We start from the raw sequence: 15,841 nt of genomic DNA, 5'->3' as shown, positions 1-15,841 counted from the left end.
CTGGACTCTCCACTTCTCTGGCGTTGCCCGCGGTGAGAGGCGGCGGGCTGGTGTGGGTTTGCTTGTAGCCCCACAGCTCAGCCGCCATGTGTTGGAGTTCACCCCAGTGAACGAGAGGGTTGCATCCCTGTGCCTTCGGGTCGGGGATAGGTGCCTCACTGTTGTCTCGGCTTACGGGCCGAACAGCAGTGCAGAGTACCCGGCCTTCTTGGAGTCCCTGGGAGGGGTGCTGGACAGTGCTCCGACTGGGGACTCCATTGTTCTACTGGGGGACTTCAACGCCCACGTGGGCAGCGACAGTGAGACCTGGAAGGGGGTGATTGGATCGCACGGCCTCCCCGATCTGAACCCAAGTGGTGTTCTGTTATTGGACTTCTGTGCTAGTCACAGTTTGTCCATAACGAACACCATGTTCGAGCACAGGGGTGTCCATAAGTGCACTTGGCACCAGGACACCCTAGGTCGGAGGTCGATGATCGACTTTGTTGTCGTGTCATCTGACCTCCGGCCGCGTGTTTTGGACACTCGGGTGAAGAGAGGGGCAGAGCTGTCGACCGATCACCACCTGGTGGTGAGTTGGATTCGCTGGCGGAGGAGGAAACCGGACAGACTTGGCAGACCCAAACGTGTTGTGAGGGTCTGCTGGGAACGTCTGGCGGAACCCTCTGTCAGCATGGCTTTCAACTCCCACCTCCGGGAGAGCTTCTCTCATGTCCCGAGGGAGGCTGGGGACATTGAGTCCGAGTGGACCATGTTCTCCACCTCCATTGTCGAAGCAGCTGCTCGGAGCTGTGGTCGTAAGGTCTCTGGTGCCTGTCGTGGCGGCAACCCCCGAACCTGGTGGTGGACACCGGAAGTAAGGGCTGCCGTCAAGCTGAAGAAGGAGTCCTATCGAGCCTTGCTGGCTCATGGGACTCCCGAAGCAGCTGACGGGTACCGGCAGGCCAAGCGAACTGCAGCCTGAGCGGTTGTGGAGGCAAAAACTCGGGTCTGGGAGGAGTTCGGGGAGGCCATGGAGGAGGACTATCGGTCGGCCTCGAAGAAATTCTGGCAAACCGTCCAGCGCCTCAGGAGGGGAAAGCAGGTCTCCGCCAACACTGTTTACAGTGGAGGTGGGGAGCTGCTGACCTCAACTGGGGATATTGTTGGACGGTGGAAGGAATACTTTGAGGACCTCCTCAATCCCGTCGCCACGTCTTCCGTGGAGAAAGCAGAGGCTGAGGTCTCAGAGGTGGACTCGTCCATCACACAAGCTGAAGTCACTGAGGTGGTTGGCAAGCTCCTCGGTGGCAAGGCACCGGGGGTGGACAAGATTCGGTCTGAGTACCTTAAGTCTCTGGATGTGCAGGGACTGTCTTGGTTGACACGTCTCTGCAACATCGCGTGGCTGTCGGGGACGGTGCCTCTGGATTGGCAGACCGGGGTGGTGGTCCCCCTGTTTAAAAAGGGGGACCGGAGGGTGTGCTCCAACTATAGGGGGATTACACTCCTCAGCCTTCCCGGGAAAGTCTATTCCAGGGTACTGGAGAGGAGGATCCGACCGATAGTCGAACCTCAGATCCAGGAGGAACAATGCGGTTTTCGTCCTGGTCGTGGAACAGTGGACCAGCTCTATACCCTCCATAGGGTGCTCGAGGGTTCGTGGGAGTTTGCCCAACCAGTCCACATGTGTTTTGTGGATTTGGAGAAGGCATTCGACCGTGTCCCTCGTGGTGTCTTGTGGGGGGTGCTCCGGGAATGCGGAGTCCGGGGCCCCTTGTTAAGGGCCGTCCGGTCTTTGTATGACCGGAGTAGGAGTCTGGTCCGCATTGCCGGCAGTAAGTCGGACCTGTTCCCGGTGCATGTTGGACTCCGGCAGGGCTGCCCTTTGTCACCGGTTCTGTTCATAATCTTCATGGACAGAATTTCTAGGTGCAGCCAGGGGCCGGAGGGGGTCCGGTTTGGGAACCACAGGATTTCATCTCTGCTTTTTGCAGATGATGTTGTCCTGTTGACTTCATCGAACCCGGACCTACAGCATGCACTGGGGCGGTTCGCAGCCGAGTGTGAAACGGCAGGGATGAGGATCAGCACCTCCAAATCCGAGGCCATGGTCCTCGACCGGAGGAAGGTGGCTTGCCCCCTCCAGGTTGGTGGAGAGACCCTAGCCCAAGTGGAGGAGTTCAAGTATCTTGGGGTCTTGTTCACGAGTGGGGGACGGATGGAGCGTGACATTGACAGGCGGATCGGTGCAGCGGCTGCAGTGATGCAGTCGTTGTATCGGTCCGTCGTGGTGAAGAAGGAGCTGAGCCGAAAGGCGAAGCTCTCGATTTACCGGTCAATCTACGTTCCCACCCTCACCTATGGTCATGAGCTTTGGGTCATGACCGAAAGGACAAGATCCCGGATACAAGCGGCCGAAATGAGCTTCCTCCGTAGGGTGGCTGGGCGCTCCCTTAGAGACAGGGTGAGGAGCTCAGTCAAAAGGGAGGAGCTCGGAGTAGAGCCACTACTCCTCCACATCGAGAGGAACCAGCTGAGGTGGCTCGGACATCTGTTTAGGATGCCTCCTGGACGCCTCCCTAGGGAGGTGTTCCGGGCATGTCCCACTGGGAGGAGACCCCGGGGAAGACCTAGGACACGCTGGAGAGACTATGTCTCTCGGCTGGCCTGGGAACGCCTTGGAATCCTCCCAGAGGAGCTGGAGGAAGTGTCTGGGGACAGGGAAGTCTGGGCATCCCTGCTGAGACTGCTGCCCCTGCGACCCGGCCCCGGATAAGCGGTAGAAAATGGTTGGATGGATGGATGGATCATTTTTCACTTTAATCACTACGATCGCCCTTCCTTCAAATATTTAAGTGGAATAATTGCCCTCTCGAGACTAAACCCAGCAGAAAAACAATGATTAGAGATGCTGTGTGTGTGTGTGCGTGCGTGCGCGTGCGCGTGCGCCTGGGATATATAAACAGAGGATTGTGCAAACATCATCCACCCATAATACAGAAACCATCAAAAAGGGTCTCATCATTCTAAAACACAATACAGTGAAAACTAGAGTTCCATGGTTCTTCTCACTCATGTCTATATTCACCTTTTCTTCAGGTTATGCATCTCAAGGCTTCCTGTTCCTCCAGCGCTGCTGACTGACCGAGACGCTGGGAGCTCCTGCATGCTGGTTCTGCTCGGGACTTCAGGACATGTCCCGCTACCTGTAGCCTCTCTACGGCATGGCTTTGAAAATCCCCCTCGCTGCAGCACCAGGGAAACCGAAGAGCGTGCAGAAGGGTCCGGCGCCCGGCTGAGACCGTGACCGTTCGCCCCAGCTTCAATGGAAACCAGAAGGAACACCACAGCAGGGGTCCCGATCTGGACCCCGGCCCCAGTCCGCACCTCGCCCACCAGCACAGAAGCTTCCGACGACATCTGGGAGGAGGAAGAGGAGGAGGAGGAGGATAATGACGACTTTGAAAGCCAGATGGATGACAACGGCATCATTGGACTGGAGACGGTGGAGATGAGAGAAGCTCTCTCTGATGTGGATGTGGACGGTTTTCCTGGATCCGTCACACCGAGAGAGCGGTTGGAGGAAACGAGCTGCAAGCGTGTTAATTCACGAACAGCTGATCTACCAGCAGCGGCGTCGAGCTGTAAGTCAAACATCCAGGAAGCTTCTTGAACACATGACGAGCAGCTAACAGGTGTTTTATCATAACTGTCAATAATTTTAAAGTTTCCAAGACATACGTTAGGTCTGCTTCACTGAAGATAGATTCATTAATGTCATTGCTCAAGAGATTTTCTGTCAGTTTTACATGAAAAGAGAAGGTTATCTGCTTTCTGTGTTCACTAAAACACTGGAAACATTTCTTCTTCACTCTTCAAAGAAGTCAGATTATAGATTTTTCTTCCCTGTGCATCCCTAATATTTGCTTTACTGTTGAGCAGAAGCATGAAAATAGTTTTCCTGGATCCTCAAGATTCTCGTTTCTTCCAGGTAATAATATCGAAGCTGGCTTCAAATCTCAGTCTGAAGACGAGGACGTGAGGCAGAGGACGAAGCAGCTGGACATGACAGAGGAGGAGGAGGAGGAAGAGATCGAAACCAGTGGTACTTACAAAGATGAGCAATTCTGCACTTCCGGAGATCTCGGAGCTCCAGAGCGTGATGCGAGGATCGGCCTGACCCGGTCGTGTAGCGTCGTCCTGCCGGATGTGGAGCCTGCAGGTGTCCCAGAACACCAGCTGTCTCAGTCCGTCCCTGCTTTGACGCACCTGCTGCATTTCACCGCGGAAGAATTCGCTTCCGCCCCGGGAATAGATGCTGAAACGTTTCCAGAAATCAGCCTCCTAGAAAGTCTTCCTGACTCTCACAGCAGCCATAAAAGCTCCAGATCCTGCCGTCCCCGCCCAGAGCCAACGCCCAGGGCTTCTCCGCAGCCAGCTGCAATGTTTTCTGAGCGAGTTGCTTCAAATCGGGACAGCGAAGGCAGCAAAGGTCCTGGAAAAAGACCGGGAAACTCCAGTAGGCTTTACCAGCCGCCTCCTCTCACTGCCTCACCAAGAACCATGAAGACTTTCCACACCTCCACAGCCAGGACAGAGTCCGTCAAGTCCAGGCGGCACGCAGGCAGGTGTTCAGAGGAAGTGGATCCGTCCAGGTGAGCTGATTTCTCTTTTACATCCAGCCACGTTTCCGGTTTTACTTTAATAGGTCCTGATTTTCACACTTGTAGGAAAAGGAATGTGGCTCGCCACAATCCAGACCTGTCCAGGGTCGAGGCCAAGGTTCACTTCCCCAAAGCCGGGTACAAGCCCCCGAAGAGCCGGCTCCCCAAGAGGAAGGACTCCCTCGCTCCGGAGGCGCCGCTGGTCTTCAAATCTCCTGCTGACATCGTGAAAGAAGTTCTGCTGAACACCGCTGACGAGCCGGCCGCTCCAGCGGGCAGCGTCGCCGTCTCCACCACGCCTCAGGACTTCAGGAGCCGCCAGCAGGCCACCTCGCTGCTCCAGCAGCTCCAGGTACCCAGAGACACCTCTGATGCAGGTTGTTGCTGAAAGTACAACTTTTTGAAAACGCCTTCCAAGGTGGAACTTTTTGAAACAGGGGAAAATACTTTGCTCCCTGCAGGCATTCGTGTGGTTTTGTTACAAAAACAAGCAACTGCGCTAACTGGTGGTCTGGCATGCTACCTGGATCGCTTTACGCTGCTCTGCAGTTTCTGTGTGAACAAACATCGTCACAGTGTGAACGGGAAACTTTCTGAAACGCAAAACATTCCGTTCAATATTTATTGGATTTATTGACTGTTTCTGTAAAAAGTAAAATAGTGCAGGAATAAGTTAGCTTAAAGTATGAGTTTAAATGGGAAACAATCGCGCTCATAAGTTCAAATTTATCTTGTGAATTAGATCTTGAATAAGGAGTTGTGTTTTTACATCTGTTCTGCATCTATCACCCCACTGCACACACAGCAGGACTGAGTCTGTTTAAATCTGTGTGATGCTGTGAAGACACACAGGGATGTAAAAACCAACTGCCTCCTCTGAAAGCCACATATCTGACAGTTTTTCACTTCAGTCCAAAGAAAAAACTGAACCCAGCTAAAATACAGGTGCTGAAAAACTCAAATGTAAATACAGTGGCATTGCTTTCTGTGCTTTAGTAAAAACCTGTTTTTATTCCTCAAACAGTATCCGTTATTGAACCTGACTTAAGGGTTCATCCAACAACAGAACGCAAGTGAAGTGTGTGTAACATAAATAAACACAGATCACTTAATGAGACACAGATCATGTTAGATGACGTTTGAGTTTCCCTCTTTGTTTCGCTCTCGCAGTATAAACTAGTGAACCTTTTGTTTTCTTTCTCTCTTCACATTTCTTTTCCTCTCCTCTTCTCCTGCTCCCTCCGTCTGCAGGACGACTACAACAGACTGCTGACCAAGTACGCCGCTGCGGAGAACACCATCGATCGTCTCCGTTTGGAGGCCAAGGTAATTAATCTGGAGATCCAGCCGCGATTCATCACTCTCCAACGGCGAGCAGGAAAATAGCAGCCTCGTATTTATTGCCATTATAGCGAACAGTCACGTTAACATAGCTTGCCGGTATGTTAACGGGGAGCAGAGTGAAATCTAGGCTCTCTGGACGTGAAGCTCATATTCACCAATCAGCCGCGAGAGCGAAACCACCGGCAGGTGAAGTGAATAACTCTAATTACCTTCTAATGGCTCTGACAGTCAGCGGAGATGTATTAAGAGGAGAGCGAACTGCCAGTTGTTGGAGTTAATGAGCTGGAAGCTGGATAATGATCATCCCGGCAGACCTGAGTGACTTTGACAGACCCGTCCGTGAAGAGTGAATCGAATCCTCCCCAAAAAAAACTCCTCTGAAGCCTCGGAACCTTTCAAACACCCAGTGAACCCGGACCAGACTTGCGGTTCCCCAGGGGGCTGAAGTGACGTTAACAGCCCGATTCCCCAGAGAATCCGCTGTGGGAGTGTCGAAGGAGCTCTACACTGCTTTCACCGACTCCTCTTCATCTGGACTGCCAGCTGTGCCGAGCGCCCGGGGAGCCAGGCAGCTGGAGGCAGTCAAACGCTTTGGAGGAGCTCGAGAACCTTTTTAAAACGCTGGCCGGGCCTCCCAGTTCCCCAACTCTCTATCCAATGAAGCCTGTGTGAAACCTTAAAAACAAGTCTGATCCTCAGAAGCCCCCACCTCAGTCACAACTCACAGGACGCAGAGCTGCAGAATCTTAGAGAACGTTTACGTTATCGGGTGTTTAGCCAGATCTTGATGTTGTAGCTGATGTGAGGAAAACAGATCTGTAGAATGTGTGTGTTCATTTAGTAATCTTGACCGGCGTCAGTAATTCTCTGCAGCGTCGGCACACAGCCGGCAGAGCAGGACGAAGGTCTCACCTGAGAGGGAAGAGAAATAACTGGAAGAGATTGAGGAGGAGTGCTGGAGTGCCGCCTCTAAAGAGTAGTCGGGCCCCTTTACAATCACAGCCAATTAAAATCAGCTTATGGAGCGCCCTGCCTCTCCTCCTCTGAAGCACCATCTGTCTCCCCCCACGCCCGCCGCTCAGTCAAATCAAATCAAATCAAACTTTATTTGTGAAGCACTTTTTCATATTTATAAAAACAACACAAAGTGCTGAACAGTAAGAACAGTCATAAAAACAAAAGAATAAAAACCGTACCAACAGGGAGCTGCTGCTTCACACCGACACCGGACCACCGGAACGCTTCTTATCTTCTCTTGTCATTGTTCTTGTTGGTTATTTTATATATATTTTTATCAGTTCAGCCCAGAAACAGGGATAACTGAAGCCCTCGGTTGTCATGGTGAAGGATCTTATAAACCGGCTGCGTTGTTTTGATGATTGAGTCTCTGGTCTTTGATGTGATTCACTGCTGAAAACACTCAAATGGGACGGACGTCCATTTACTGTCATTACTGCTGAGAGTCCTCGAGGAGCGGAGCGCGCCTGACCTTATCCTCACGTGGTCCAGACACGCTTATAGCACAACCTCAGTATCAAGAGCGCTGGGATTTTTTTACCGATTCAGAATAAACCAAAAGAATTCAGACGAGCCAACGGTAAAGTTTGATAACAGCAGGAAAGACGGTTGATCTTCCGTCTCCCGTCTCTGACCAGGTGAGCCTGTACTCTGACCCGCCGAGCGCCGGCCGCTGTGTGCCGTCCGGACTGAACCACGACGCGCTGAAGCTCATCCAGCTGGAGTTTCCTCAGTCCAGCAGAGCCCAGATCGACTCGGCGTCTCCTGACGGACGCAGCACTCCTCAGGGTTTGTAATGTATTGAAATGTGTGTTTGTGTAAACGCACAGCTCCCTCACACACCTCATCTCTCCCGTGTCGACCAGGAGGTTCGGCTCCCTCCACCTCCCAGCAGCTCGCCGCCGTGCTCTTCAGCCAGGCCGACAGGTTCCTCCAGCAGGTGACCTCCGACCCCGCTGATTCTGCTGAGTGACGATGACGATGATGATGACAGTAATCCTAACAGTTCTGTTTTCTGTGCTCAGCTGCAGACTTTGGAGAATCTCCTCCGGAGTGGAAAACTCAAGCCTCTTGAAGAAGTCACGGTCAGCTGGTCTAGCGTATTATTTCGCTAACTCGCTGCCGGTTCTCGTTCTGACACGCCGACGCTTTCCTGCAGAGTCTCTCCCACCTCGCAGAGGGGCTGGACTCCCTGGAAAGAGGCTACCTGTTAGCAAGAGACGAGCACAGACTCCTGCAGCAGCCAGGAGCAGAGCTGAGCCGCTTCGACCCTGAACGGTAGGATCGGCCTCCAGGTTTCACCGCAGGCCTCAGCTGAGTGCCGATCGGTGCTGACCGGCTGGCTCTGCCTCGTCAGGGAGCTGGAGGGCCTGATCTTCCAGTGCGGCCTGCATTTAGACGAGATGAAGGAGCGGGTGGAGCAGAAGCTCCGGGAGGAGCCGGTCTGCGAGGCTCCTCCTCCTCCTCCTCCTCCTGAACCGGCACATTCAGCTGAGTGGAGAGGAACCCCGACCCCCCCACAGGTACTAACGGAGCACTTTAACCTGGCAGCAGAGACACAGAATGATAATTTAATGGATCTGGATCTTGGTCCAGACTTTACTGGTACCTTCTGTGGACGGTCCCGGTGAGGCAGCTGAGGGGGAGTCCAGCGCCGGCGGCGAAGAGAGCGACGAAGAGGAGGCACGGCGTGAAGAACCGTCCAGTTCGTTCTGCCTCAAACCTCCGGAAGACACAGACAGACGTACTGAAGCGGACTTCCTCCAGCCGTTTGATCCGTGAGGGGTGATCTATGTGAGAAACTCTCCCCCTCTTGATTCCAGGACGTCTCACTGCATGTTTTCCCTCGTGTCTGTCCAGGAACCAGAGCTTCAGGGAACTTCCCAGACTCCTCGTGCACGGCCTGAGGGAGCGAGTTCCTTTACAAAGAGACTTCCAGCCTGGAGACGAGGAAAGACAAGGACAGAGAAGCAAGGACGTCCAGAGCACTGTCCCTCAGAGGTTAGTCTTCAGAGGCATATCAACATGCTGTTTGTGTCTGATGAGTTAGTACACTGACCACCTGTCTTCTGTCATCAGGGAAGTCAGATCGGACCATGAGTCCTCTCCTATCAGGACCAGCAAACCGCACAGAGGAAGTCCTGCAGAGAGCTCGGCCCTCAGCCGGCCCTCCACGCCACCCCGGCCCGGAGCTCAGCCCGGCGGCAGCAGCAGCAGCAGCAGCAGCAGGAGGAGGCTGGAGCAGGGCGGAGCGCACAGCAGCAGCCTGAGCAGCCTGGGAGACGGGGCTGCATCGGAGAGGAGGAGGAGCTCCAAGACCGCAGCCGGGACCCGGAGACCGCTCCCCCAGGTCAGTTGTAGTTGACCCTGGAAATGTGGCGTGGAGCAGTCAAACCGCAAACTGTGAATATTGCTTGAAAACGAGTCAGACTGCAGCATGTTTGATTGTTTTTGATTCATTTTTCATCAGACCGGCTCTGAGCTGAAATGTGTACATTCGGCCGTTCGTTGGATAAATATTGCAGCTTTCTATATAAGTTTCAATAATTAGTAATTTAATGGACAATTAATTAAATAATATAATGCCTGCTTTAAAATTGAAAGACATTGATGGATTTAGGCATCTTAATTGTTTCCTGTAGGTCTCATTGTTCCGATCGAGCAGGGGCGTCAAACATAAGGCCCGTGGGCCAAAGACTGGCCCTCAAGAGGCTCCTAACTGACCGGCAATTAAAGAGCAAATTGATTTTTCTGCAAATTTTTTAAGAGTGTTGAACATAAAAACAGTAAAACAGGAATTGATTTATCTGTGATGCTGCCATGAAGGCTCTCCGCCTCACTGCTATCTAACTAGCAACCTTTAAATTCAAAGGTAATAATGTCACTGTTTTAGCGGTCCGGCCCACTCCAGATCAACTTGGACTGTTTGTGTGTTGTGAGTTAATTCCATACACGTGTCTGACTGTTGTGTGATCTGGACTGTGTTGGCAGGACGGGATTATTTCTCCGGAGACGGACAGCGGCTTCATCGGCTCGGAGAGCGGTCGTCCGACTGGCGCTGCAGCTCAGAGTCCCGTCCAGCAGAGGGCGCCAGAGAGGTGACGAGTCCTGCTCTGCATCTGTGATTTTTTTTTTTTTTTTTTAAACATTCACTGCACTTTATATTTACATGAAACGCACACACACACACACCGTCAGTGTTTCAGTGTCTCTGCTGGGAAACTCCGGCCGTCCACACGCAGCCTCCATCTTTACCTCCACTCCTTCCCGTGGCGGCAGCGCTCCACAGCCCGCCGCCGCCCGCCGCTTCGGCGTCCAGCCGCCCAGGAGGAGCGTGCAGGGACCCCGGCGGCGCTCTGACATCTCGCCGCAGCGCTGGACTCAGCGGACCGGGGTCAACAGTGAGTGTACCGAGACGCCGCCCGAGCCGAGCGTCCATTTCCTGACAGTCGCTGGTCGTTCTGCTCCCACAGCTCACGGCGAGTCTGACGGCGAGCGGAGCGAGCCGTACACACCGTCCGCCGACTCCCTCCACACCTCCCACATCAGCTCCTCCTCCTCCTCCTCGTCTCCAGCTGCACGCCGTCGCCATGGCGACTCACTGAGCTCCCCTCAGGTGGCGCACTGCAAGTGAGTGAGTGAGTGTGTGTGTGTGTGTGTGTGTGTGGCAGCAGCTGCCATGACGATGGCTGTGCAAACAGAGTGTGTGTCCCTGCAGAGGCTCCAGGAGGAATCCTGCCGCGGCGGTTCTCCTGCACAGCCTCGTTACCAGCTTCACTCTCATCGTCCTGTCATGTCATCCGTCACCCACCTTCCTTTTATTGGTGTTTGATTCCAGAGTCGCTGCAGCTCAGTGAGGGCGAGGTTCGGAGGTTTTCCCACGCGCTTCCTGCATGGAGTGGCGTTGCATGATGTGTGTGTGTGTAAACTCACACTCTCACTCTCTGATGGGTTCAGTGCAACAGCTCTGAGACCGATTCTGCAATAAAGATCATGTCAGAGAGATATTACTGCAACTGCATGGTTATTATTATGGGATGTCCCCCGGTTAATATAGGATGTGTTGAAATGCTCCAGCTACTGTGCTGCAGCCAGTGTCTCTGCCACTGCAACCTTTTGAAGAGTTTTTCTTCAACTATCAGGACTTTTGTGGCGCTAACAGATCTGCACAACTAGCAGATACTCAGGAAAGCTAATGCCTTGTCTCCTCCGTCCCTGATTGTCCTTCTGAGCTCTGATTAGACGTCATGCAGCTTCTCACAGGAACACGTTGCTCAGCACTTCACCAGTTTGTTTATTTGACCGTTCGGTTAAGTCTCTGCTCCTGATGCTGTTTCAGCACTCTGGATCCTCCCTCCTTCCTCTGGGAATATTTAAATGTTGTATGTGAAGAATGTTTGTGTGGGTTCTTTATATTTTGTACTTTGCACTAATTCCCTGACAGGGAATCTCGTTTCCTGGACTTGGCCTGAGTTTGAATTTGAACTTGGATTTGTTGTGATGGAGAAGCCGTTTGTGTTGGCTGACCTGTGTTTTCTGACCTCAGCGCCGCCATCCAGACGCTGCAGGCTGAAGTGTCCCGGCTGAGGGAGCGGCTGGAGAGCGAACTGAGGAGCCGGCAGCAGCCGGGCCCTCCGGCTGAGCCCCGCTCCTCCCGTCACAGCACGCCGGCGCCCACGCCGCGCATCAGGTGACTCGTCTTCACCGTGTCCAGAGCGGCGCGGAGGCAGGTACTCCGTGGTTGTTCTGATCTGATCGTCGCTCTGCTCAGGTCTGCAGAGCAGCAGGGGAGGACAGAGACGCCGACGCTGGACGAAGTGGACGAGTCTCCTCTGAGACCGACGGCCAGGAGGAAGTCTGCACTTAAACATGGCGTCTGTGAGTTCCCCTCAAAACTTTACATCAGGGTTGTCAAACGTAAGGTCCGTGGAACAAAAGCAGTCCGCCAGGGGCTGCAATGTGGCCAAACCACCAAATGAACTGAATGGAATTTTTCAACTCATTTGGGACGAATAGCCGACGCTAAACCCTGAACTAGTTTGAGTTTAACATGTAATAAATTCATTTGTCATTTTGAATCCTTCAGCAGTCCTGCAGCTGGGAGATCCGTCATGTTTGTCGCGTCTGATCGAATGTTTGTGTTTGCAGTGACCAGATCGGACCTGAGGTCGACCTCGGTTCAGTCTCAGACTCCGCAGACGCCTCACGTGTCCAGATACACTCAGACTCCGGCGGCGCCAGACGCCCTCTGCTCGCATGTGAGCGGCAGCAGGAGGAGGACGCACCGTAAGAACACCGCTCAGTGCCGTTTCTGACCTCCAGCGCCGTTCTGATGTGACAGCAGACGGTTGAAGACAGTTTAATGGAGCTTCAGGACAGTTTTCATGCAGCCTGCATGCTTGTATTTTATTGATTTGTTTTTTGTCGTGTGTGTGTTTTACTGTATGTTTATAGAGCGCTTCGTGTGTGTGTGTGTGTGTGTGTGTGTGTGTGTGTTGCAGGGCAGCCTCGTGTCGAGTCTGAAGCAGCAGATGAATCTGACGGCCGAAGCGTTGGAGTTCCTCCTCGCTCTCACCTTGTGTCTCGTCACAGACGGTCCGAACGTGAGAGCCCTCCTTTCATCCCCAGCGGCTCGTCTCAGCCCGTTTCCTGTCCTCCAGGTTAAATCCTGCTCAGCCGTCCCTCTGCAGCGGCTGACGTTCTCTTCTCTGTCCTGTCTGTACTCTCACGGCCAGATGGTGGCGACAGAGAGCCCGGCCGCGCCGCCGCTCCCTGTCCTCTCTGTGAAGGCCCTGAGCTGCAGCGGCGTCCTGAGCCAGGTCAGGGATCAGAAGCTGCTGTGTCATTCAGCGTCAGCAGTTTGACTCTGTGTTCTCATTCTGCAGTACAGGGACGGGTTTTAATTATCCGAAGTGTTAATGCGGCTCCTGCCTCTCTCAGACTGCCGCAGACACTCGCGCTCGGCCGTCCGCCAGCCCAGCCGATCCCCCGAGAAGGCGGCGAGGACCGCGGCGCCCCCTGCGCCGCTGCTCTGGCAGCCGGCGTGTCCGCATCAGCTGCTGTAAGGCGCCTCCTCCGGCCACACACACTCCCAAACGCCACAGCGACACGCTCTGCGTCTCACGGCCTCTCTGCCGCCCTCCTCAGGCTCTGCTCGTCGCCGCTCTACCTGACCCCTCCCGACAGCAGCTCCGGCGCACCGCCGGGGGTCAGAGGTCGCGTGGAGGCCAGGGCCAGGGCGAGGCGCTCCCCGTCCGTGGACGACTCCCTGGACCGAGCCATCCGGGCGGCTCGGCACATGAAGCAGACGTCCAGGCACATGGCCCGCTGTCTGTCCGCAGGCCTGCAGCACCAGGAGCTGCTGGCTCAGTCCTGCGGCTCCTAGACACCAGCAGGGGGCGCCGCCAAGCACGGATCTCTGGGTTTGAGGGAGAATCTGTCTGCTGATTCATTCAGTTTCTGTGTTTAAAGGTGATTTTTATGGATCTCAGGGATTCAAACATGAATTCTTTAGATATGTATACCAGAAGAGCTGCAATCCCGTCAGATGACTCTTAGATATTGAAGTACTGTAGATCACATTGATTGTCACCCTGGTACTGTGCAGAACTGTGCTCTTAAAGAATTGTTAGTTCTTTGATTGTCTGACTAGTTTTATAGCCGGGGTGTCAAACGCTCTTCAGTTCAGGGGCCACATACACACCGCAACGTCCTCCTGAGTGGGCCGGATCGGTAAAATAGCCTTTAAATTTAAATTGTAAGGATGAGTGATGAAAATGTTGATATTTTTGCAAAAAAAAAAAAACAGTTACTAGAGAAAATGACTAAAATCTCAACATGAATCCAATTTTCCCCGTTTGCCTGGTGGTTTGGATCGGAGCCTCCTGCGTGGTCATTTTGGTCCACTGGCCTTATGTTTGGCACCCTGGTCTATAGTTTCTAGAGATGTGAAAATGAAGTCCGGTGTGCTGCGGAAACCTTTGATCGGGCTGTAAATGAATTGCACCGACGATAACGGAGCGTCTGATCAGGAGGGAGATGACCCGAGACGCTGGATGAAGTCGCTCGGTTGTGTTTAGTGTGTGAAAAGCCGACAAGTGAGCCAAATATCCTCCAGACTGAACACAAAGGAAATCATGTTTTCCAAACTTAAACAGAGACGGAATCTGTTTCTGTTATTTCTAATGTTTTTTTTATTATTATTATTGTTTTCTACCATTTTGTCCTATTGAGCCAATTAAAACTGAAATGTTTATTTTAATAAACTGATGAAGCGTTCATCACTGCCAACCCAACTCTGTCTTTAATCTGTGTTTAGCTAAAACTTCCCAAACTCTTAAAACGCTGCTTACAAACAACGTGCGCAGCCTTTAACATAATGGAAGCCAATTTATTAGACAGCCTTAGTACATATTCGGTACACATGGAAGTATTGTTTGTGCTTCAACACTCGCAAACATACAATCCCAATAAGTTAAACAGGATCAGGACAGACTAATGTTGCAGTATTATTTTGCTCTTGATAAATAACTTTGATAGAAATCAAACGGGTCCGACGGAGGAAACTCTATACAACAGCAAATGATAATAGAAAAACTCGGTAAACACAAAGTCAAGCGTTTGCATCACAGAAAACGCGTCATAGTGCAATATACAACTTGTTTGGCCGGAAAAGAGGAAGGGAGGAAAGAAAAGTGGCTGCAGTTTGTCTTCAGTTTTTTTCTTCTTGTTTTTTGTTTTTTTTTTTGTCCCTTGCAAAGCCATTCACCATTTGAAGGGGTTTACATTGCACCAAAGGAGGAAACAGACAAAGAAAATATAGATATTAGTTCTTTTTTTCCAGTTGACCACTAACAGCTACGGCTAAAACATCACAAACACGGCGGCTTCACATTTTCAAAAGGAAAAAAAAAAAAAAAAAGATATATATATATAGATCACTACTTCACAGTCAGAAATATCACCAGTCAACAAGTGAGACGCTAAAACAGCAACGTATGGCAGATACACAACACTACTCAGTGCATGAAAAGTCCAATGAAACATCGTCACTAACCAATGAGGAGACTTAATCTGACAGGATACAATACTGAAATACAAGTGGCCCTTTTTAAGATTATCAGTAAATATCAGCAAGCAACGGCCTTTTCCACATTGAAACGTGAAGTCTCTCCAGAGAAAGGAAAAAAAAAGGAAATACTTTACAGTCAGTGCAGCCGGAGGAGGGACGACTCGGGCTTCTTTTGATTTTCATTTTTAACAGAGCTTATTCTCTTCTGCGCCTCAAAAAAACCGCAAAAGCACACACCACAGGGATCTCTGCACGTCACTCTCCTCGCCCGGCGGCGTCTTTGGGAGCGGATACACTCTGGATGTTGCATTCAGCACGTTTGATTGGATTGGATTGGATTTGATACTCGGCGTCGCTCTGCGGCTCTCGGGACACAAACACAGGAACAGTCCACACAAGTCCAAGCATGCATGAACACCAATGTAGGGGGGGGATAGATTTATACACACACACACATACACACACACACACACACACACACACACACACACACGTTGCATGGTGCCTGATGTATTGTACAGCGTGAAGCTCTCAGGCTGCTCGTCCCTCCTCCTGCCGCTTCCGGGAAAAACTCACACAGAGGAACAGATGAGAGAAAATTTCTACCTTTTACACATTCTAGCAGGTTTCAGAGCATACAGTGGTACATTTTGGTACTTTCCCTCGTAAATGGCCTTCTCTTCTCATATTTAAACCTTTCTTTTAAATAAGTTCATTTAGTTGCATCCATTGTAAAACATGAGAATACTTGCAACAGTTTTAT

General features: G+C 52.0%; 1 protein-coding gene across 1 annotated transcript; it reads left to right on the top strand.

Annotated features, from left to right (window-relative positions):
* The first annotated feature begins 3,247 nt into the window (after positions 1-3,247).
* akna (AT-hook transcription factor) lies at positions 3,248-13,392 on the top strand. Its single transcript, XM_030085581.1, has 21 exons — positions 3,248-3,527; positions 3,974-4,637; positions 4,713-4,998; positions 5,883-5,972; positions 7,646-7,796; positions 7,838-7,947; positions 8,033-8,092; positions 8,167-8,285; positions 8,365-8,530; positions 8,604-8,751; positions 8,831-9,008; positions 9,123-9,357; positions 9,999-10,105; positions 10,287-10,408; positions 10,481-10,637; positions 11,554-11,697; positions 11,779-11,885; positions 12,156-12,265; positions 12,668-12,848; positions 12,948-13,068; positions 13,155-13,392. Exons 1-21 carry the CDS (start codon positions 3,308-3,310, stop codon positions 13,390-13,392), a joined length of 3,714 nt encoding a protein of 1,237 aa, XP_029941441.1. The 5' UTR covers positions 3,248-3,307.
* Positions 13,393-15,841: the final 2,449 nt, after the last annotated feature.

Source organism: Salarias fasciatus, assembly GCF_902148845.1.
Source record: "Salarias fasciatus chromosome 7 unlocalized genomic scaffold, fSalaFa1.1 super_scaffold_4, whole genome shotgun sequence".
Classification (NCBI taxonomy): domain Eukaryota; kingdom Metazoa; phylum Chordata; class Actinopteri; order Blenniiformes; family Blenniidae; genus Salarias; species Salarias fasciatus.
Note: the sequence above shows the minus strand (reverse complement) of the source record. Positions and strands in the feature narration are given on the sequence as shown.